General features: G+C 42.7%; 1 protein-coding gene across 15 annotated transcripts in view; it reads left to right on the top strand.

Annotated features, from left to right (window-relative positions):
• The window catches only part of DNAH14 (dynein axonemal heavy chain 14), a 129,737-nt gene that overhangs the window by 12,314 nt on the left and 93,593 nt on the right, over window positions 1-23,830 (top strand). For all 15 annotated transcript variants that reach the window (XR_014545785.1, XR_014545786.1, XR_014545787.1 and 12 more), the window contains exons 10-20: window positions 832-970; window positions 1,932-2,063; window positions 3,887-4,143; window positions 4,559-4,724; window positions 6,159-6,447; window positions 8,592-8,640; window positions 9,256-9,353; window positions 10,632-10,795; window positions 20,134-20,481; window positions 22,064-22,405; window positions 22,875-23,268. Coding sequence is in view for 11 of the 15 variants with exons in the window: in XM_083604684.1 (XP_083460810.1) it covers window positions 832-970; window positions 1,932-2,063; window positions 3,887-4,143; window positions 4,559-4,724; window positions 6,159-6,447; window positions 8,592-8,640; window positions 9,256-9,353; window positions 10,632-10,795; window positions 20,134-20,481; window positions 22,064-22,405; window positions 22,875-23,268 (2,378 nt within the window). In the remaining 4 variants the exon portion in view is untranslated. The remainder of the gene's footprint in view (window positions 1-831; window positions 971-1,931; window positions 2,064-3,886; window positions 4,144-4,558; window positions 4,725-6,158; window positions 6,448-8,591; window positions 8,641-9,255; window positions 9,354-10,631; window positions 10,796-20,133; window positions 20,482-22,063; window positions 22,406-22,874; window positions 23,269-23,830) is intronic.

Here is a 23,830-nt window from a genome sequence, read left to right as displayed (position 1 = left end):
TTCTTCTTCTTCTTCTTTATTGATATTCTGTTGGGAGCTCCCCAAAGTGGCTGGGGAAACCCAGCCAAATGGGCGGAGTAGAAATAAATTATTATTACCTATCATTTCTGAAATATAGTTAGCAAATAAGCTGTGCAGTGGTTTTCATTTTCTATTACTATATTAGGTAAATCAGAAGTTCAGATTTTTACAAAAATGTGTAGTGTCCCATTATGGTTTACAGTGGTGGGATAGGAACAGAGAAGTATACATTACACCCCTGATGGATGTAGTTAGATGGATTTTCTCAGTGTGCCCTTGGAATAATGGGTGAGACTTGTCTCGTCCATGAATCATAAACAGATGCATCTCATTGTGGCCTTGGCCACTGAAGCAGAGACAGATGAAACTGTATGGCTCTGAATCCTATCCCCAGTAGGGCTGTGGCTGCCAATGACTGCAGCCATTTTTCTGAGTTCCTCAGAACCTTCTTTATGTGATTTTAAATAGAGAAACTTTTTATTAACTGGTGTCATTCCCCAGCCATAAAGAAATATGGAAAAAATGGAGGAAAATAGTTAAAGGATTAAAAGTAACATTGAGAAAATGAACAGGGTCTACCTTCATAGGATGGCATATATAGTCAGAGATATAAATTCCAAATTGGAGGGGAAAGGGGGGCACGATAAAGGTTGTGTGTGTGTGCGCGTACACACACACATCCATTTATCCACTGCACACACATAATTTGGAGAATTTCTATGGCATCCCTATTATGTCACTTAACATTTATTACTGTGAACTGAGAATTTGTATGGGTTTTATACTTATAACTGGTTTTCTTTTTGGCAGAATGCTGTTGAATAAACGTTTGTTTCTGGCTGATGAGATATTACAAAAATGCTTGCTTTATATTCATGCGTTGTGTGAGGACGTGAGTAACACCGAGAAGCACAAATTGTCAGAAGATAAAACTATCAGTTTCATAAAGGTGAGAAGAAAAATATTTTCAATGGATAGAAAAAGTGTAGGAAAAAATATTTGCACAACTTTAAATTTAATTACTTATACAGAAATATTTACTGTGGAAGCTAGTGAAAATCTGGAAGCCAATTAAAATGTAATATAATAAAATGAATGCATTAATGTACGGTTTCCATTTCTCAAGATTTTATCTGATAAATGATGAGGGCATTATGAACTATCAGTGTGAGAAACAAGAGAATCAAATCAAATGTCTTAGTTTGGTTCTGGTTTATGTTCAGTTTTAACTAAAGATCTGGTTTAGGTCTGGTTCAGGTTCAAGGTCATTAAGTCTGGGATTTGGCATGTAACAACTGAATCAATTACATCAGTTCAGTTTCACAGTATGTTGCATATATGATAAAGTGATTAATATCATGGTGATCTATGTAATTCCTAATACTTTATTTTCAATATAATATTTATCTATTTATTGAAAGATTTAAATGTGTTTTTTCTTTTTACAATAAACGACTCCGTATCTGCTTCCCTGCTTCCCAGTGATAGTTTGGTGATTCATAGACATGTAATATTAAGCCAATTTTGCAGACAGCAGCTTTTGTTAATCACCCCTTAATTACATCTGTTAACAGTGCCTCGACAAATGCGAATAACCAGCCACGACACTCCCTTGGAGTGCTCTGTATATTTATTGCTATGTTTTGTGGTGCGTTATTGTGGGAAGTTAAGCAGAGAACTGCTGATTTAAAAGAAGGAGTGCTATCAAAGTTGATTGCTGTGTTTACATTAAGATGAACAGAATTTCACAGATTTTTAACTATATCTTTTTTTGCATTTTAGTTCTGATGCTGTCATTTCTTGCTTTTGCCCTTAAGGATTAATGAGGTGGTTCAATGGACACAGAATGTTGAATTAGTTTTAGGGCATTTTTGGTTATTCTATATATATCCCCCACTTTTTTTTCTTAGATAGACATATCCCACACATACACTTTGGATGAATTTTGTGAGGAACAATACAAACAAAGTCGACAGGCACTCACTCAGCTACAAGATTTTAAGGATAAAGTAATCAAAGTAATCCGGACCTCTTTCTTAAAGGCAAGTTCTCTTTTTTTGTACTTTAATTCTGAATATTTTAATTATTGTACTGTATATCACGTCATATATATTTAATTTTATTCTCTAATAGCAAGAAAAAAGGTGTGCTTTTGGAGTTTCTTTGTATTTTTCAAGTCTTAATGTGTATTTTATTCATTTTTTAAGTGAATGACCGCTCCCCACATCAAATGGGGGGGCGCCTTTTGCGTTTTTAGCGTGGTCACGCGCAGCCCCCCGGCTCCCAGTGCAGCTCCTGGTACTTTGGGCTGGCTTCATCCTCCCCAGGCTGAATACCTGGAGGTCTCCACCTACCTCAGCCAATCACCCAATCCCGCCTGGGGAGGTGTTGCTAGGGGATCGGCCAGGTAAGGGGAGGGACACAACACAACAGAAGGTGACTCTTACCTGCGAAGCGTCAGTTGGCTCCAGAGCTTTTCCCATCCTCCCCTCCCTCAGTTAAGTCTTCTTTTGCAGGTTAATCTCTTCTCCACAGGTACGCAAGCGCTGCTACGTCAGGGTCGCTGTTGAAGGACTGGAAAGGAATTTTCCTGCATTGGGAGGTTTTGCCTTTCCTGTAGCAAAATGTCACAACTTTGGCGGTTTCAGGCCTTGGGCAGAATCCTTTAGTCTATCTTCCTAAATGGGGGGGCGTGAAGTGGTGACCCACGCCCCCCTTGTGGCGGTGATCCCAGGGTTCCCTGTTAAAGGGGTCTTGAGCAGGGAGGCATTGGCCATACGCTGAGAGGTTGTCATTGCTGTCCCCTGCGACGGCTTTGAAACGGGGGACGGGCTCTCTGCTTGAACATATGTTCTCCAGAGCCAGCCCAATCCCCACACGCTCTGGATAATCGTGATGTCTCCCAGATCCCCGGCTGGAGACTGGGAAGGATAAACGCCCAATGCCTGAGCCAAGGTCTCCCTACATCCGAAACTTAATAAAGTTGTGGCCAATTTTAATCCCATAGCACGTTGTCTTGAGTCATTATTCCGCTTGGGGGTCGCCTGGGGTTGGGGTGACTCCGACTGTCCACGCAAATGGAATTGTTAGGTGGAGAAAGTCTGTAGTTTAGGGGCAAAGTACATGCTGTGCTTTTAAAAGGGCCCCAGAGTCAATACCAGGCATCGCTAGATAGAGAACTGCTGCCAGCCAGTGTAGATAATACTGAGTAAATGTATCAATGGTAAGGTATTAAACTCTTCTCTATGGAAGGGAGTCGCCTCAGCCTCTTTAAAAGAAATAGAAGTGTGACTACTGGAAAAATCATTCTTAATCCAGAAGACTTGAACAATTAAAGGGTAGTGGGAAATGGGCAAGGTGCTCAAGTTATCATCGGCATTCTTGGAGAATGCTGATTTTCTTATTTCAATTGGTGCTGAGCTCTGATCTTTTAATCTTTTTAAACATGTTAATATTATTTGACTATCTGTTCATTTTAGTCCCCATTTCATTCTGTTGGTGGATACTTTAGCTTGCATGGTGAGTTTTTAAAATTCGTTATTGAGCTAAATGGTTCTTAAAGCAGCATCTTATTTTATTATGAACTCTGTGTATTTTGATTGTAAACTGATGTTTTAATTGGTTTTGTTTTAATTGATGCCACGTAGAAGCTTTTGTATGAAGCGACCAATCTAACAATTATACATAATGAGAAGACCAGAAGTTCACCAGATAAAAACTGTTTTTTATTACCAGAGAAAATTCTTTTATTGGAAGCAATCCTAAATTACTAGTAGCTTAGAACAAGTATTGCAAATATTTTATCTTAGGTTATTCAGTATATAGTAATTTTTTTTTCCAAATTATTTTTTCAAAAATGTTATAGATAGCTGAAATGAAGGGAGCAGAAAAGCTTTTTCTGCATTTGCCAGATGATGCCAGAAAAAAACCAAAACACTTTGAGATAGCTGGATGGCGGCACATAATGGAAGACTTTTCTAGGTTTCTTCAACTTGTTGACCGAATGTTTCAAGAACTGCTTCGAAAATTGGTTCACAATGCTTTAAACCTTCTTTTGGAGATATTTGAAGGCTCTAATAATATGACAGTTTCAAAACTGAAGACAAATGAGGACCTTATATGGTATTTTCGACTGTTTATGATGAAAACACTTGTCCAAAATGTTTTGCTTTATTGTATTGTTCATAAGATTCCTTTGTCATTTTCTTTTATGATTAAGCATAGGTACCTGTTATGAAAGATTATGAAAAAGAATTTCTCGGAGCAAATGCTTGTTGAATATGAGTAAAGAGCCAAGTATAATATTAATTCTCATAATTGTTATAATAAACACCAATTATATGGTTAACAAATAGTTAAATAATTTTTCTGATATATTTAATATGTAGTTTAATGTTTTAAGGCAGTTACCATTCTGTATCTACTACTCTGAGCTCTTTGGGAAAAGGCAGGATAAAAGTGTGTGCAATTACTTAGTAGAAATAGTTTGTCCTATATCTGTTGAAAAATAATTTAGGTTTTTCCCCCATATATGCAGGGCATATAAAAAAACAATTGAGAGAGCAAATAGCTTATCGAATACTGAGAATAGACATCAACAGATGTTTCAAGCCAATTATTTTGAGATATCGCAGGCATCATCACGCCGTTTAGAAAAGCCTGAGCAACAAGTAGAAATCATTACTGTTAGTGATATAGGCAAGGTAAATTGGTTTCAATGAAAATCTCTTAATCTAACCCTTATGAAGGACTGAATGTAGCTACAAGATAATGCATGATTGCATTCTGCCGGATTTTTTATTCATTTATATCTCACTTTGTTTGTTTGATTGTTAATTCATTCATGCTCCACTTTTCAAAATAAAATCATCCTAATATAGCTTATTTCAATAGGAATTAAAGCAAATATAATACATGAGTTTTAGGTTCACATTTCTCATAGTCTCTCCATGCCTCATGACACACTATTTGGAAGCTTTAGGCAGTTTCTTCCTAAGGTTTTTTTAATGCTTAAGGTATAATAAAATTAAGATATTTTTTCATGTTATATATCATTAATTTCTAAGCACAAGGGTCTCTTATGAAACATAATCACAGTGGTAAGAAATTAAGAAGCTTGTGCTAAGTCTCCATGCTTCTTGAGGGACAATGTGCAAAAATAGTTTTCATTCATCCTTTAGACTCATTCCTTTTCACTTAATTTCAGAATATTAATAACAACAAGAACAACAATAATAATATAGAATGGATTTTTGTTGTTGTTATTAAGTTATGAATCACCTTTTACATGTCTCAAAGTGATTTACAAACATATCATGAAAACTTTATAAAACAGTATGAAAACGACTGGTTAAGTTAAATAACAATATCAAATGAGCAAATGAGCAGAGATCCTTTTATCCAGCTGAAAAAAACATGTCAAAATAAAAAATGTTTTCCATTGTTTCTGGGAAATACATATATTGGGTACCTGTCATAATGAAACATAGATGCCACACTGAAAACTCTGTTACAAGTTGTTAATGTGGAGCAGGCTGCTGATATTTTTGGGACTTTAGGAAGAAACTCCTGCAGAATGCAGCGACCTATTGGATGTATAAGAGATAAGGTGGTCTCTCAATAACTGGGTCTTTCGGTATATAGGGCTTTAGAAATTAGTCCAAAAAAGTATTTTCTGTGAACCGCCCTGAGACCTCCAGGTATAGGGCATTGTGTAAGTTCTATTATTATTATTATTATTAATAATAATAATTTGAAGTTGGCTTGAAAGAAGATCTGCAGCCAGTGTGAATCCTACAAAGTGTTGTGTCCTAGCAGTAGTTTGACCCCACAAGCAACCAAGCTGCCAAGTTCTGCACTAACTGTAGCCTCTGGACCTACCTCAATCAACAGTAACCCCTCATATTCAAGCAAGAATAAACAGATTTATAATATATTAATGCTGTGGATTATTCAATTTTGTTCCTTATTAATATATTATTTTTCTGAATATTTTTTCTATTTTTTAATTAAACACTTATTTTTAAATAATATTTTTCACATAATTTTTCATACTGTGCAGATTTTCCATTTGCATTTAAATGATGAAAATCTTAATAAAAATGTAAGCCATTTTTGTTTTTCTTATACAAATTTAGATACTGGAAGATGTGAAAAGGCAACTGAGAGGAGAGGAAGAATATGTGCCAATATTCAAAATAAATATAGAGCTTAGAATTCCTTATGAAAAGGAACTTTGTCGAAAATACATCCAGGAGGAGGAGGATGATTATCTCTCAGAAACCTCATTATTACCTTTCAATGAAACATTGGAAGATGAAGATTTGAAACAATTATCTCCAAGTGACAGACAAAGCAAACATGAAGGATCGGAAAATTCTGTGCTACAACAGTCAAATGCATCCAGCGATGAAAAAACCATTTTGAGTAAGAGTAACCTGAGTTCTTTGATATTACAAACTGCTCTTTGAGTTTTATCCAGATTGATGTTTGCTCCAATTTAGCACCGAAGAGCATGGGAAATGATCAGGGCAAGGAAAACAACTTCTTGGACCTGTGCTTTCTAGACATGGGACAAGCAGAAGTATGGATGGGCCCAGTGACAAGTGACATGAGTTCTGCAGCTATCACACCGTGTTTATGTAGGAGATGGATTGAGGATTAAATCTAGATTACAATTTAAACCTCCTATCCGACCTGTGTGAGAAATACAGGTTGTAAGGCTGTTAAGCCTTTAGCAGAGTAAAATAGGCCTGTTCTTATGTTGCAATCCTCTGCAGCTTTCTAGGAAGAGGCACATGGAGAAATTCCCAGGTACATTTCTGCAGGAAGAGGCAGGTATTGCAGCCCTGAGCTGCATAAAACTTTATAGGTCAAAAGCAGCACTTCAAATTGAGCCCAGAAATTAATTGGAAGCCACTGTAGTTGTGCCAGAATTGACATTATCTGCTCAGATTGTCTTGCCCCAGTCAGAAAGCTGGTTATTGGATTCTGCACTAGCTGCAGTTTCTCAACCATCTTCAAAAGTAGTACCTGCCACATTCCATAATGTATGGTTGTGTCAACATTTTCCTTTATGTTGGTATCAGCAACCTTTGGATTCTCCTCACTTTAGTGGCTATACGAACTTCACTATTATTATTTAGATCTGAACAATGCCTTCAGGTTGGGTAAAAGGCATGGGAGGATGGGATATTTAGCTTGTATTTCCCCCCTCCTCTTTTTTTTAGATGTAACACAAAGTACTTTTTTCATATAAAACTCAATAACATAAATAAATGAATGAATGCATAGCACATTGCGCCATTCTAACCTAGATGTTACAAGAATGTTGACAACAGAAGTTAGGCTACCCCTGACCAGATAGGGTTGCAGTTGGGTCACCAGCCAAAGTGGATGCAAGGTGCACTGCACCGCTGAGGCCACTTATGCCTCAAGAAAAAGTAACAAACCCAGAAGTACCTCCAAGCTGTGCATTTGCTCCTTTAGGACAGGCTGAATCCTGTCCAATGTAGGAAGCTACCCACTAACAGCTGCTCATTATCTGGATTATGTTTCAGTTTATTGGCTTTCACTTGATCCATTACAGGAGCCAGGCACTGGCACAGCACATCCACTGCCACTCTTGCCATTGTAAAGGAGAAATAGAGCTGTGGATCACCCCAGTCAGCAGTTTCATGCAGATTTTAAATAGCATGGGGGATATAAATAAACTCAGTGGCACCCCACATTGGAGGCTCCATGGGACCAAACATCCCCCTAGCACCTTCTGCTGGAAATAGCCACCCAAGTATTATAAATTATTATGAAGTAGTACTGGAACCACCACAAAGTGGAACTGCTCACCCCCAACTTGGACAGCTATCCCAGAAACAAGGATGCCAAGTTGAATAAAATATTGGGGGGGGGGGCAGAGGTAAGTCCCACACTGCATAATCAATCACATGATGTGGTACGCGCACACGGTTGGAATGGCAATGCCTATCAACTTTGGGGAGGTCCGGTCCCCTCAAATATATTAATAGGATGGGACCGAAGGGACCTCGGCTCCTAGGAGTTGACTCCTATGCCCAGAAATATACAAAAGCGTTCAAAAGAACCAAGAGGGCTATTGCTATTTGGGTGGGATTCTGTTTCATACTGGCAAATTATGGTTGACCAGACTTTTTGCGATAAGAAAGGTGATGGGGAAATGTACTGGGAATTGTTGGACAGTGCTTGTTTTGACATGTCTCACTTCCCTGAAAACCAAATAAATGTTCATTAGATAGCTAACACCATCTAATTTCCCTGCAAACAAATCAAGATCAATGCTCAATGAGCAGGTCACCTAGAAGCACCTGTGGGCACACTCCCCCATCTCTCCTAACAAAGGTCATCATACAGGATGGACCAAGCCGGTTTTCATTGCAAAGCTGTTATTAAATTTAAATGGATCCAAATAACATGTTTTGAAATTATTGTTTTAAGAATTCAGTAGAAAACGTTTCCTTTTAGGAAAGTGATGACATTCAAAGATATTTTCAATGGCTTAATTTTTTTTTAAGTGTTTTCTTTTATTTCTGGATTAGGTAAAACACATTATTCTAAATCCAATGTGGAACCACTGAAATATAAAAGGTATGTCTAATCATAGGAGCCTTGTTTTACAGATCATATACTGTGCTGACTCTGCAGAAGGGATACATATTTATTTTAGTGGTTTTACAAATTGAGATGGTTGCTGATGACCTGAATGGGTTGGGGTAATCTCTCCCATCACATGATGGACGCAGGAGAGCAAAGAACTCTGGGAGGCAGGCATAGTCCCCTCAGTTTTTTCTCTCGTATTGTTTTTGTCCTGGCTCTCCCTGACCTCTTATTTCAGTTAAGTTTTCCTATTTTCAGGTATTCTTTGCTTACTTATTTTTCTGATGCTTGAATGCTATTAACCCACCTGATCAGAACTCCATAAAATCCTTTCAGAATATCGGAGAAGGGCTCTTCTTGAACAATATGGGATGGGGTACGGGGAATGCTTTGAGGAAAGGAGAAAACAGAGAGCTTTTTTTCCTGTGAACTCCCTTAATGTTATTTGTATTAGAATCCAATACTAATATTAGGTGAGTCTTTCTCTTGCACACGCACACCCTGATAGCCCTACACTTTAGATTTTAAGCTCTTTGCTGTTTTATATTTAACATTTTCTGAAAACCTTTTGCCAATAAAAAGGAAATACATTGTTTCCTTATCTAGCTCTCCAGCATTTGCTACAGATTTTTATCTAGCTCCTAATAGAAGAGAGTTTTCAATGCAGTTCCAAGGAATTGTGGATGCACTAGAAAACATTATTGGTAAGTAATCTCACTCAAACAATGTGCAGTGCTAAGTGTAATTTTTATTATTTTATTAACATATACCGTATTTTTCGCTCCATAGGACGCACCGGCCCATAGGACGCATCAAGTTTTTTGGGGGGGAAATAAAGGGGAAAAAAATTATTTCCCCCCCCCCCAGGCGCTTGTGGTGCCGGCAGCGGGGAGAAGCGCTCTTCTCCCTGCCGCCCGCCCTCAGACCAGGTCCCGGGACAGCGGGGAGACGCGCTGCGCCTCCCCACTGTCCCCGGAGCTTGCGAGGCAGGCAGCGGGGAGAAGCGCTCTTCTCCCCGCCACCCGCCTTGAGATCAGGTCCGGGGACAGCGGGAAGACGCGCTGCGCCTCCCAGCTGTCCCCGGAGCTTGCGGGGCAGGCAGCGGGGAGAAGCACTCTTCTCCCCGCCACCCGCCTTGAGATCAGGTCCGGGGACAGCGGGAAGACGCGCTGCGCCTCCCAGCTGTCCCCGGAGCTTGCGGGGCAGGCAGCGGGGAGAAGCGCTCTTCTCCCTGCCGCCCGCCCTCAGACCAGGTCCGGGGACAGCGGGGAGACGCGCTGCGCCTCCCAGCTGTCCCTGGAGCTTGCGGGGCAGGCAGCGGGGAGAAGCGCTCTTCTCCCCGCCGCCCGCCTTCAGATCAGGTCCGGGGACAGCGGGAAGACGCGCTGCGCCTCCCCACTGTCCCCGGAGCTTGCGGGGCTGGCGGCGGGGTCTCCCCTCTCACTCTGCAGGCTTCAGCGAAAGCCTGCATTCGCCCTATAGGACGCACACACATTTCCCCTTCATTTTTGGAGGGGAAAAAGTGTGTCCTATAGAGCGAAAAATACGGTAGTTTGCACTGATGAAGCAGAGAAAAGGAATATTGGGACCAGTGCTTTTTTTAGCTTGTTCATAAGTTACTGGAGATAAGAGTGAGTAGTGAGGTCCAGTTTCCTGATGACACCACATTGTTGAGGATGGTAAAGACAAAAAGCAATTGCAAGAAGCCGCAAAAGGATGTCTTCAAACTTGGTGAAATTAAAAATTTATTTTTTATTTAAAATAGTTATATCTCTCTCTCCCTGTTTCATAAGAGTTTATTGAAATAATCTGAATTGATATTTTCTGTTACTGTTGCAAAGTGTTTCTGTCATTAGCCCAAGTTTCAAATATAGATTAATCTGGGGGGGGGGTTTTGCTGATTTATATTTATTAAGAATTCATACTCCATGTCCAGGGCTAGTTTCTGAGTTTATAAATACTATTGTATTATCTCTTATTAGATCAAGTTCTGCCATTTTCTCAAGATGCCCAGCTGTCGATCTTCACAACTCAATCTTTACATAAAATAATGCAACCTTCTATGGATCCTGACCCAGGACAGCATTTATCAACATGGCCAAACTGTGATCTCATTCTAGGAACAGATCCAGATTATCGAAGCAAGGTATGTTTTTATGTTCCAGGGGATAGTGTGTAAAGACAAAATCACATATACAGTGGTGCCCCGCAAGACGAACGCCTCGCAAGACGAAAAACTCGCTAGACGAAAGGGTTTTCCGTTTTTCGATGCGCTTCGCAAGACGAATTTCCCTATGGGCTTCCTTCGCAAGACGAAAGCCCATAGGGAAATCTCCAGGACAGCGGGGAAGCACAGCGCGTCTTCCCCACTGTCCTCGGACCTCCTCCGAAGGCTGGCGGTGGGGCGGAGAGACCTCCTCCCGCCGCCAGCCTTCGGAAGGCTCCTCCGAAGGCTGGCGGTGGGGCGGAGAGACCTCCTTCCGCCGCCAGCCTTCGGAAGGCTCCTCCGAAGGCTGGCGGTGGGGCGGAGAGACCTCCTTCCGCCGCCAGCCTTCGGAAGGCTGCTCCGAAGGCTGGCGGTGGGGCGGAGAGACCTCCTCCCGCCGCCAGCCTTCGGATGGCTGTCCTGAAGACTTGCGGTGGGAGGAGGGTTTTCCTTCCCACCGCCAACATTCAGAATGCTGTTCTGAATGTTGGCGGTGGGGAGAAAAACCCTCCTCCCACCGCAAGCCCCGGGAACAGAAGAGAAGCGCTGCGCGCCTTCCCCTCTGTTCCCGGACCTGTCCTGAAGGCTTGCGGTGGGGAGAAAAGCCCTTCTCCGCATCGCCAGCCTGGCAAGCGGTCTCCATAGGAACGCATTAATTGATTTTCAATGCATTCCTATGGGAAACCGTGCTTCGCAAGACGAAAAACTCGCAAGAAGAAAAAACTTGCGGAACGAATTAATTTCATCTTGCGAGGCACCGCTGTAATCAGAACCAACCTGGAACTACCCCTGTGTGACCATCCCTGCTTTTCTGAAGCTGGTGTGCCAAGCAGGGCTTGCTGCCCATGGAAGGCAGAGAGCATTTAAGCTCTCAGCTTTGCTTACCGGGCTCTGGGAAGGTTGCATAGGATCCTCCCAGAGCCTGTGTGAAGCCTTCCTAGAGCCTGGTAAAGAAAGTGGAGCACTTAAAAGCTCTTTGCGTGGTCAAGTGGAGACACCCCCCCCCCCGACCCTAGGAGCCACCTGGGTGAAATGAATGATGTGTGACAACGTGTTGTGGGGTTAAAATTGGCCACAACTTTATTTAAACTTTCAGATGTAGGAAGACCTTGCCTTAGGCATTGGGCGTTTATCCTTCCTAGTCCCCAGCTGGGGATCTGAGGCACATCAGGGTTAACAGACCTGTCTGGGGAGTGGGCTGGCTCTGGAAGACGTATGTTTAAGCAGAGAGCATGCCCCCATTTCGCTGCAACATGGGAGTGCACTGACAACCTTTCAGAGTATGGCCAGTGACTCCCTTCAACACAGTCCCTTTAACGGCGAACCCTGGGATCGCCACCGCAGGGGGGCGTGTGTCACCGCTTCACACCCCACCCCCATTTAGGGAAGATGACAGGGGTCATCAAACTTTTTCAGCAGGGGGCTGGTCCACTGTCCCTTAGACCTTGTGGGGGGCCGGACTATATTTTTTTGGGGGGGGGGGAATAGAATAGAATATCATTTATTACGGCCATAGGCCCATACAGGTAAAAACAACACATAAATAACAGCTTGTGCCGTAAGGAGGGGAAAAAAAGCAATCGCTAAAACACTACTATAACAATAAAATACTATAAAATGGAAAGGCATACTACGCCTTAATTAGCTTGTAGAGCTCCTTGGCGTCGCTTTTGGGAAAGGACAGCAACTAGGAACCTAGCCACCTTCAGGGTCGTGTGGGTATCCTTGTCCTGCAAGATTTGGGCAAGGTGGAATTTTGGTGGGGTGCCCTCTAGTTTCTGTATGATTGATCCCAACAAATTTGCCCGTAGCACATTAAACAAGGGGCAAGTGAACATAATGTGCTGGAGCGACTCCGGCGACACCTTATCACATTCGCACACGGCGGGGGCTTGACCCTTTGAGAACCTATGTCTCAGGACATTGGAGGGAAAAACGTTAAACCTCGCTTTGGTGAAGGCCAGTCTATGTGCAACAGTCGAAAGGGAGGAGAGGTATGATGGAACGCAGTAAGTTAAAGTGATACCAATGTTCTGGGGCGAACAAACACCTCCCCCCAGCGTATAATTTCGCTGTAAATCGATGTCATCCAGTCTTTGGCGGATCAGTCTCTGAGCAGTGATTTGGTCTAGTTTTAGGGAATCTGAGGGAGAGATTCCATAACTCAGGAGTTTGGCATGAATTCTGCTAGTCCAAAGGCTGGAGAATTCATCTCGCCATAAGCATTGGGCAAGGTAATGGTTTGGTAATCTATGCCACAATGATAAACAGTAATTGAAGACTTGCTTCCACAGGCAAGTTTCTAGGGATGCGACCTTCAATTCTAGTCGCATGGCTGCGTTGCTTACGCACAGGGGGAGCATTAGGAGCCGACGTAGGAATTGGCTTTGCAGAGTCTCAAGGGGAGCAAGATCTGTCATCACGGCCCAGAGCGGGGCAGCATAAGCAAGCACGGCAACCACTTTTGCCTTGAACACCTTTAGGGCCGAGGGAACATGCAAAGCTCCGTCCGAAAAGAAGAATCGGAGGAGCGCATATGACAAGGTTTTGGCCTTATTAAGTAGGTGTTGAATGTGAGCTTTCCACCCCAAATTGTATTGAAAAATGACTCCTAGGTATTGAAATTTTAGGACTTGCTCTATTTTTGCCCCACCAAGCTTCCATTTGTATAATCTCCGGCTTCTGGAGAAGATCAGGATCTTGGACTTGGCATGGTTGATGGTTAATTGATTGAGTTGACAATACGTGGCAAAGATCTTCAGAGCTCTGGTTAGTCCAACACGTGTATAGGATAGAATTACCGCGTCGTCCGCATATAAAAGGAGTGGGCAGCGGTAATCCGCTAGTCTAGGCGCGTGTGTACTTGGAGATGAGTTGACTAGGGGTGCTCGCATGTCGCTGATGAATAGGTTGAATAGGCAGGGAGCCAATATACATCCTTGGCGCACTCCCTTGTTTATTGGTATTGAGTTTGTAAGGTCGCCCGCTGGAGTGAATCTCACTCTGGCAAGGGTACCTTCGTGGAGCTGGCTTATGAGCCATAAGAGTCTTCTATCAATGCCCTGTTTCGCAAGTTTCTCCCAAAGAATATTTCTAGGAACGCTGTCAAAGGCTGCCTTTAGATCTAAGAAGGCAGCACAGAGGTAGCCCCGGGGGGGGGAGGAGTACTTCCGTGCCAGATGATAAAGAACTATCGCATGATCGGTTGTAGAGCGTTTAGTTCTGAACCCTGCTTGTTCATGGCCAATCTGGTTAGTCTCATCTACCCATCGCAATAATTTAGTCATCAAAAAGCTGGCATAAATTTTCCCTATAATCGAAAGGAGGCTGATGTTACGGTAGTTTTCCGGCTCCGTTGGAGAACCTTTTTTATGAATTGGTACAATAATGGCCTCCTTCCATGTTTTGGGGATGAGACCGGAAGCGTTGATTGCATCGAAGGTTTTGGCCAAGATGCCGGCCCACCATTGTGGGTGTAGTTTGATGGCTTCAGCAGGGATCAGGTCGGGCCCAGGGGCTTTGCCCGGTTTCAGCTGAGCTATTAACTTGGCTATTTCATCAGGATCGGTGGGAGGCCAAATAGGTAGGTGGGTAAACAGGTGCATCAGATGGTCGGAGGGAGCATCTGCCTGTGAGAAGCATTTCTTCAGGAACCGTTCCCATGTCGGTGCAGAGATGACTGTCCTTGGGGAATTCCTCCCCCTTCTGTTAATCAAAGACCAGAATTCCCTGGATCTGTGTGGTTTTGAAGCAGTAATCAGAGCCTGCCAACGATTATGTTGCCACTCACGCTTGGCAATTATCTGCGTGCGTTTGTAAACTTGCTTGGCTTGTGCATAGCTAGCTGGCAGAGTAGATGCATCAGAGGTCTTGTATGCATTATATATAGCACGGAGGCGCTGTCTTGCTTGTTTGCACTGAGAATTATACCAGGGAGCACCGTGAGTATACTCGTTTCGATTTAAATTTTTGGGTGGTAACCTGAAGAAGGACGTAAGATCAGTCATATGATGGTAGAAGCGCTTCAATACTATGCTATGCTCGTCTGAGGCAGAGCCTATGTTGGGATAGGGCCCGAGGATTTCTTTTTGAAAGAATTCCAGGTACTTTTGAGCCTGTGTCTCCGACCATTTGATTCCTCTTACTTGGAAAGATTCGTTGGTTACCATCTGAGTCGCATGTCTATGAGCCTCCGGCTGCCAGTTCAGGGAAAGCTTAGCAACAAGGGGAAGGTGATCACTAAATTGTACATTCTCGATCTTAAAAGTGGAAATACACTTAAATAGATCCCTAGAGACCAACAGGTAATCGAGGACGCTGTTTGATTTAACGCTCAGGTGGGTGAAATCCCCTGGAATATCGGGGAGGCATGTGCCATTTAAGGGGACCAAATTCAAACGGATGGCCATTTGATAGAGGAGTACTCCAGCCTCGTTTACTCTGTGGTCCTTAGAAGTTCTCTTCATGATGTGTTCCAGGTCATAATTATCAAGGTTTGGGGTAACCCACCATTTGGCTTTGGTCAACGAGTCCCAATTTGCTGCCGTACGGGCATTAAAATCACCACCAATTATGGCCGGGGTGTTAGGAAACTTAACATAGCATGAAAGCAAATGCTCTTCTAGCGAGCCCCATTTAGAGCCCAGTTCAAGGGAAGAACCCCCAGGTGGCAAGTAAACATTTGTAACTAGGAGCGAGATCTTTTCCCCCGCAATCAGCCCGGTAAGGGCGTAGGGAGGCAAGGCCTGTACTAGAGTAAATTTGGAATGTAGGTTGAGGGAGATGCCTATTATTAGGCCCCCTTTAGGGCGGCCTCCTTTCAGGGAGGGGCAGGCAGGGAGTTCTAGAAGCTCAAAGCCATTTAGCACAATTTTTTCTACTTCCCACGATTCTTGGAACAAAATGATATGAAACCGATTGATATACTCCAAGAATTCTGGCTCATGTTTTTTTCCCCTCCAGCCCGCAATGTTCCAGCTGAGGACTGATAGGGGGGAGTTCCTGTTGTGTTCAATTCGCTGTCATTTCGGGGAGAGAAGTGGGTCCTTTGGAGGCAGGGCAGACCCCACAAAAAAGTCAGTTATTTTACTTTGCATGGCAGGCACCTGCTGGAGGTACCTAATCTTGGAGTTGGTAGTGGGGTGTTCAGACTGGGACAACAGAGCGGGTCTCCCGCTGGCTAACCCAAGGGTGGCCACTTCATTAGGAGGCTCCACAGGATTTGCAGAGACTGCCCCACCGCGAGGTCTGAAGGTCGCCAATGAAACCATTTGATTTATATGTCCGGCCGGGTCTTCAGTCAAATCCGGATCATTTTTTGATGTAGGTGGAACGCTCCCCTGACCTGATGCTAGCGAAGGTACTGGGGGTGCTCGACGTACAGATACCGTTTGTATGTCGTGTCTGTGCCGCTCAGGAGAATATGAGGACTCCAATTCCGGCATTGATGGATTAGATGGTAAGGAATTGTTTTGGTGGAGGGGACTCTGAATTACACTCTTCAGCGGGGGACTCTTGGAGGGCGAGTCAAAATTTATCAGGAGTTGAGATGAAAGGCCAACTTGTGAGGCAAAACCTGGGTCTGCCAAGCGTTGATGGGCTTTGCCCACAGGTGGGGGAGGCATGGGTTTAGGAGCTGGACTGAGGTGTGGAAGTCTTCCTGCTTCCTTAGAACACGACTCCGAAAAGCTGGCATGGTTATCCTGAGAAGTGGGCAGGACTTTTCCGTTCTTCTGGGCATATATGAGCTGATGGTTAAGTACTTCTAATCTATCAATTATTTCTTGTTGTTCCCTCGGTGGAAGGTTGCCAAAGGTGGCTAAAAGCTCTCTTTCCTCCGGCGGGGTCAGAGAATTACATGCGCCAGTGGATTCCTTTAGAGCTCGTGGGGACGTAGGGTAAGTCCAGTTTCGGTACGGATGGGTATCCTCCGGAAAAGGAGGCTCAATATCCCGAGATGCTCCCGACCTCTCCGACAGGGTCCGCTCCGTGCCGTAGTCGGCAAGTAGAAGGGGATGGATCATGCTATCCATAAAAACTCTTGTTGGGATGATATCGTACCTAGCCAAGAGTGATTTCTGCCTGATGATAGCTGAAGGGATCCTTGGAGAGTAAAACGCAAGCATCACTCTCTGTTGCCTGAGGTGCTGGTTCAAAGGTAATACTGCAATGAGATCGCATTGTGTGATTTCTATGTTTAGGAGGTTGCTTAGTTGCTTTTTAACCCCACCCAAGGTGAGCCACCTTGCTGACCCTACCCCGATATTTAGGCAGATTTTCTTAGGTTGCAGGGACAATGCTTGATGTTTCAGTGCAGTATTTGGTTTATATTTAGGGATCTCACTTCCTTTTTTGGTTGAGTGTAAGGTCCTCTGGCACTTCATTTCCCCCGTATCTACAGTTGGTTTAGACATTGACCCGAGGTTGTCAATTTTCTGTTCAAGGCTAGATAGCTGGGAGGATAGGACATCAATCTTCTTGAATATGCAATTAAGGGTTCTGACCACAAGATGGAGATGTTCATGTTGTTCTAGTCTAGCGCAGTCCTCGGCTCTGGCGTCCTGCACCACCCCCAGTGGGGGGCTCCCTCTTCCTCCGAGCTTGCCGTCCGCAGTTTTAGTCTGGGGTAAAAATAATTCCTCTGGAGTTGACGTTGTTTCTGGAGACGTTAGAGGATAGAAACGGTTCTGAGTTTTCACCCTATAGCAGTGATCAGTGGGGATACTCCATTTGCCAGACACGGGGGGGTCGGTTTTTGATTGTTTAGTTCTTGGGGAGGGCGAAACCTCGTCACAATCCCTTCGGCGTTTGCCTTGGCCCATCGTTGTGAGTCTTTTAAAATAGCAGTGCTTAGAAGGTAATAAAAGTGGTAAAAATAGAAATGCAGCCGGGTGTGGGCCGGCGCAAAGCCAGAGAGACAAAGGTTGCTTCCAAGACTGCCGGAGAACACAGTTATCTGCTCGTTAAAGCTAATTTACGATGCAGGCTTACAGTTATCAGTTATCAGTAATGTGAGCTCCTGGCATGGGCTCCAACACCCTGGTACAATCTTCAGCAAGAGCTTGAAGGGCTGGGAGCCGCAGCACAAAGTTTAGGGCGGATTCGAAGTGAACTCCGGCAAATGCGTCTTACCTCGTCGCCTCCTTGCTTCTGCCTCACCACTTTCTTTCAGTCTTGAGTGGTCGTGAGACTGTGGAGAGACCCGGCGAGCGAGTGACGGAGGGGCAGAGCAGCGTCAAGGTTGCTGCTGCTCTAGGCAAGTAATTAAAACCAGTTGCTGAGCTCCTTCGCTGTGGGAGTCACAGGCTTTCAAGATTAATGGTGTCGTCTATTGTTCCTTATCTTCAAGACGCTGACTCATCCGGCACTTTCTCTGCTCACAGCTCTACAATCTTCTGCTCTCAAGCTCCGGCTAAGGGAAACAGTTGTAATTAAGAAAAATAAAAAGAAAAATAAAAGAAAAGAAAAATAAAATACTGGTCTAAAACGAGTTAAAACGAGATAAAATCAATTAAAACTCAGTTAAAATTTGTGGAGCTCTGGGGCTGACTGCTTAGCCTGCCGCCATCTTCGGGGGGGAATGAACTAATTCTTGTGCCCCACAAATAACCTAGAGATGCATTTTAAATAAAAGCACACATTCTACTCATGTAAAAACACCAGGCAGGCCCCACAAATAACCCAGAGATGCATTTTAAATAAAAGGACACATTCTACTCATGTAAAAACATGCTGATTCCCGTACCGTCCGCAGGCCGGATTTAGAAGGGGATTGGGCCAGATCCGGCCCACGGGCCTTAGCTTGCCTGCCCATGGGCTAAAGGATTCCGCCCAAGGCCTAAAACTAGGCTCTGCCCGCTTAGATATGCAAAGAGCGGATGGGAGTGAAGACTACCCCTTCTTGGTCCGTTCTCCTGGCTCCTCTGCCCGTCACAATTGGTTCATTCTGAACTGAAGTTTGGCGGGAACCTCAAGGGCTGTGACATGGGGAGGTGAACCAGGAGCGTTTTGCCCGGAGGATCGGGGGTGCTGTGTGCACCCTCTGGTTGATGGGGAGACCAGTCATTTTGTACCAGGCAAACTGGTTGCGGGCGCAGTAAGCCAGAGGCCATTCTTGCTGTGTAAACAGCAAGAATGACATGAGAACATCTTGGGATTGAAATGTCCACAACTTTATTGATCGCAGATGTTTTTAGAGTAACAAGTTTTTGTTATAAGAAAAATGAAAAGAGTAGGTTTTGACTTGGAGAAATTTTCTCCAGCTTTGCTAAAGGACTAATGTCCAAACACCAGAGTGCTTTCTTAAATAGTGAGGTGAGGTTGCTGGAGACAATGACAAAAGGGAAAATGTGTAATGTCTTTAGTTCTTCTTGAAACTGATTTATGTAGCATGCAGAGGGCGCTGTTTTAATCTCATAGTGCATATTCCTGCAGCCTTAATCCTGCCTCCTGGATACTGCAAGCAGATAGGAGCTCAAGAAGGGCAAATGCGTCCTATTCTTACCCTTCTCCTACAAACTCATACTCAGTTGCTTTCAACATTATGTAACTCCTGGAGGTCAGATCTGTTTAGCCTGTTTGGGGCATTGCTTTCTTCTTATGTTAATCTAATAACAAATACACCTGGCAGAATACCCCCAGTGCCCAGAAACTACATTGTATTGCTAGCTCCATTTTCCTGCTTCAATTATAGACATGATATGGCATTAGAAGAATTAATATGATATTGCCACAAATCCAGCCCACATATGTCTTATTCTGACAGCTGACAAATATATTGGTATTTGGTGAATATAAAGCCAATTTGCAACTAGTAATGCAAATAAATATGCACAAAAATTCAAATGGTGGTTGATTTTCTACTCGTCACTCAGAGGACCTGGTTTCCAAAATGTTCCAGTAGCAATAGATGATCCGTTTTATTGGATTATGTGTGCACTAGCTAAAATACAGTTAAATACAGATTTGCAACCATGCTGTTTCAGTAATGTATTGCTAACTGGCTGTGTTTAAATGATTTAGCACTGAGTATGAGCTTCAGTGAGCCCAAGGAAGGCATTGGGCTCACATACTCTCTCTTTTCCTCAAACAGCAAGGAGGAGGACTTTACCAGAGTTTAGCTTGTTTTAAGGAATCTCAGAATAGCATTACATTTGAATTAGCTACCTGGGCTTTCTTGATCATTACCGTATCGTTTCTGCATCACTAAAACCTTTTGGCTTAGAATAATGTGCCTTTGACTTCTAAGTTTGTCATTTATTTCCTGTTTTACTCTGCAGATTTTGAACCTTCTGTCTCTTCAGAGTTGTTCACTGGGCCGAGTAGAATCTTACAGCAGAAACTTTTTAAATTATTGCAATATGGTTGATAAAGCAAAAAATACAACTGACGCTATATTTTCACTAAATAGAGAAATCTCTACAGCAGAGTTCAGAAACATTCTGGAAAACTATACTGTTGATATAAAGGAGATTGTATGTATGGTTACTGAAAAGAACATCTGTATGTTTAAGGTCCAGAGTTTCAACTTTCAAAAGGATTGCCTCCCATTTTTTGAAGCTCTCATTAGTATAATTCTTAGCTGCTTTTATAAAGTAATGGATGCAAAGAATGTACATCTTGTAGAAGTAAGTATTTCAGTTTTTCATTCAATAAACTTTTAGGATAAATGCCTTATATGAAAAAAAATTCCACTGCCACCAGTGGTAGTCTCACCAGAAATTGAGGATTCTGTTTGTTTTAGTAGATGCCTTGATTTATATTTAGTATTTGAAATTGCTTGTGTTTCTGTGCTTTTGTCATGGCCTTCAGCTAGCACAATAAACTTACTGAACTCAGTATTACCTAGCAGGTTGGTGAGATTCAGCAACTTGTTGCAGCAGGCTAAAGTGGAAAGGTGAGCATAAAAAGGAAAGTACTGAACAGCTAGTCAGAAGTCTAGTAACAATATAGAGCTAGTACACAAAGTACTACTGCTCAGTATGCTAAGAAGACAATTATGTCATACTCAGATCCATTACTTTTGAGAGCTCAATTCCCTGTCCTTTATGCCCCAATTGAGATTGTCGACTTCTTAGATAGATCTATACTTAAACACTCATATGAATGAATGAATGAATGAATGAATTAATATTCTCCAGTCTATTGGCTTCCAGAACCATTTGAGACCAAACACCTTAATGATTAGTTGTATTTTAACATTTTGATTTAATTTATTTAATGTTGTTTATGTTCTAGCAGTGTACATTGCCTTTTTCATGATATAATGGTTATATAAATGCTTCAGTAGATAAATATACTGTCTGCTACCAGGAAAGTGTCTTTGGATTTGCTTGTTGCAAATCCCTTTCCTTTCTTGAAACACTCACCCCCTACTCACAAACCTCTGGGTCCTGCCCCAAAGTGAGAATCACTGTTCTGGAGAATTTTTTTTTTATATTGGTGGGGGGTATATATATTGTTAGGGACGTGGGTGGCACTGTGGGTTAAACCACAGAGCCTAGGACTTGCCGATCAGAAGGTTGGTGGTTCGAATCCCCGCAACGGGGTGAGCTCCCGTTGTTCGGTCCCTGCTGCTGCCAACCTAGCAGTTCAAAAGCACGTCAAAGTGCAAGTAGATAAATAGGTACCACTCCAGTGGGAAGGTAAATGGTGTTTCCGTGCGCTGCTCCGGTTCGCCAGAAGCGGCTTAGTCATGCTGGCCACATGACCCGGAAGCTGTACGCCGGCTTCCTTGGCCAATAAAGCGAGATGAGCGCCGCAACCCCAGAGTCGGTCACGACTGGACCTAATGGTCAGGGGTCCCTTTACCTTTTTTATATATATTGTTACATGCCACGCCAATCTCTGTCAAGTGGTAGCAATATTCAAGGCGGTACAGACACTCACCCAGGGTCATTTTTCTGTTGTGAATTCAGGGCATGGAGAAGGCTGTAGCGTTTTAAGATATAGGGCTTATTTTACACCTATATGCACCTGGATCTACATGGAGAGGAAGAGAGTCCACACCATTACATCTCCAGAGTGTCTCTCCTTGTTTCTCTCATACCTTCAGCCAGCTTGAGTGCAGAGTAGCCAGCCATGCTCCCCAATCTCTGGGTTGCAGCTTCTCCAGTCAGCAGCCAAGATGGTTTTGCCCACTTCCTCCATTTTCTTCCCAGCAGTCTAACAATATATTCAAATGTTTTATTAATATGTCATTGCATTTAGGTCATCAGGACAGCAGTTGCAAAGCTGAGCAAAGAACTACTGACAGTGGATGGATTCATTGAACATTTGCTATATCTCCAACAAATTTCTGAAGAACTACCAAAAATAAAGATTCAGTATAACAGTCTTTCTGAGCTCTACTTCATTGCAAAAGACTATGACATCTTTCTTCCGCTTCAGCAACTTGCTCTCTATCAGACTGTTGTGCGAACACTCCAGAATCTTCAGTCAACTATCCTTATTTGTGAAAAAATGAAGGATGATTATGTTATAAAGTTCAATGAAGGATTGGCAGAATATATTGACAATCTTCAGGCTGAACTGAGGGAATACAAAAACAAAGTAAGTAAGTTACTAGTGAAATATCATTTTTACCTTGTTTATAGTTGCAAAGGAATGAGACCAAAGCGTAGGAGCACTTAATTTCCCTGTTAGCTTTGACTGCATTTTTGTTTTCGGAGGTAGGTGTTGGTAAAATGAGAAACTAATTAAATTAGACTGTGCCTGGTGTAAAATATATTAAGTTAAACAGAGATGTGATGGAAAAGAATCTTTGGAAGTGGACCTGCCTCTAGCAAATGGTAATATGGAAGCTGTGTGATGGACAGCTGCTTTAATTATACCTCAAAATTTTCAAAGTTCTCCCAAACCAGACTTAGAAACAAGCTTCAGCAGCTCATTAGAACCCAACTCAAAATCAAGGTGGACCCCCAATTTGGCTAAGATTTTTATCCAAGATGTATGAAAATTCCTGGCTGCCCCCTCTCCATAGCATTCTTGGGATTGCTTTATCATTTATTTTGTGTTTTAGGTACGAAACCCTGTCCTTCTCCTCAGTGAAACCTTGCCTAAGATGGCTAATGAGATTATTGAAAGCCTAATAGAAGAAGCAGCTGATATTAGTGAGAAAATACTGAACTATGCAAATTACCAGACTGTTTTTGACAGTTCAGTTAGTGAGATGAAATCTGCTTCCTTGGAAAAGATGTCACATGGAGCTCAGTCTGGAGACTGTCAGAGGGCAACTGTTGAGCTCTCTGAAATTGAAAGTGATCTAGTATTGCGTAAATTGTTGTGGGATTCAAGGCAGGAATGGGCTAGGCTTTTCTTTAAGTGGAAACATACGATTTTTTGGAACCTTGATGTGGATTTAATTCAAAGAGATGTTAACAGATTCATGCAGATTGTACAGATTCTGGAAAAAGGTAAGGAAAAAAATATAATTGCAGTAGTTATGAATTAATTGAAATAAAAATGGTTTCTTTAGATATTAAAACTTGGTTTTGAAATGGAATAATGACAACTTTGGCTTTAGTTCGGCTATGGAGGTTTATCAACAAAAGGCTAAATTGCCCAGTGTTTTCACTGTGTTAGATTATTTTAACACGAGAGATAGATAATGATGACATAGCAGTGTTCTGAACAAAGAGAACAAATCATATTGTGCTTGCTCAGATGTCTCCCTTGGTCAGTTCATTGTGCCAAACTTCAGACTGCTTTTTAAAGGAAGGATTATTTGTGAGAGAGATAAACCTAACTGAATGTACTTCTTGATTGTCGTAACTATATCAAATATTAGTAATAATGATAATAATAATACCTTTATTGTCATTGTACAACCTGTGTACAATGAAATTAAACAAGCCTCCCCCCAAACACTCACTCTCGTTGCACTCTGTGTGCTTATCAAACAACACACCACCTCAATTGCGCTATGTTATTTTCCATTCAACAGCCTAACAGCCCTCAGAGAGAAGCTATTTTTTA

The sequence above is a fragment of the Podarcis filfolensis genome (assembly GCF_964270895.1).
Source record: "Podarcis filfolensis genome assembly, chromosome: 3".
NCBI classification, from domain to species: domain Eukaryota; kingdom Metazoa; phylum Chordata; class Lepidosauria; order Squamata; family Lacertidae; genus Podarcis; species Podarcis filfolensis.
This window is presented reverse-complemented; position numbering and strand designations above follow the sequence as displayed.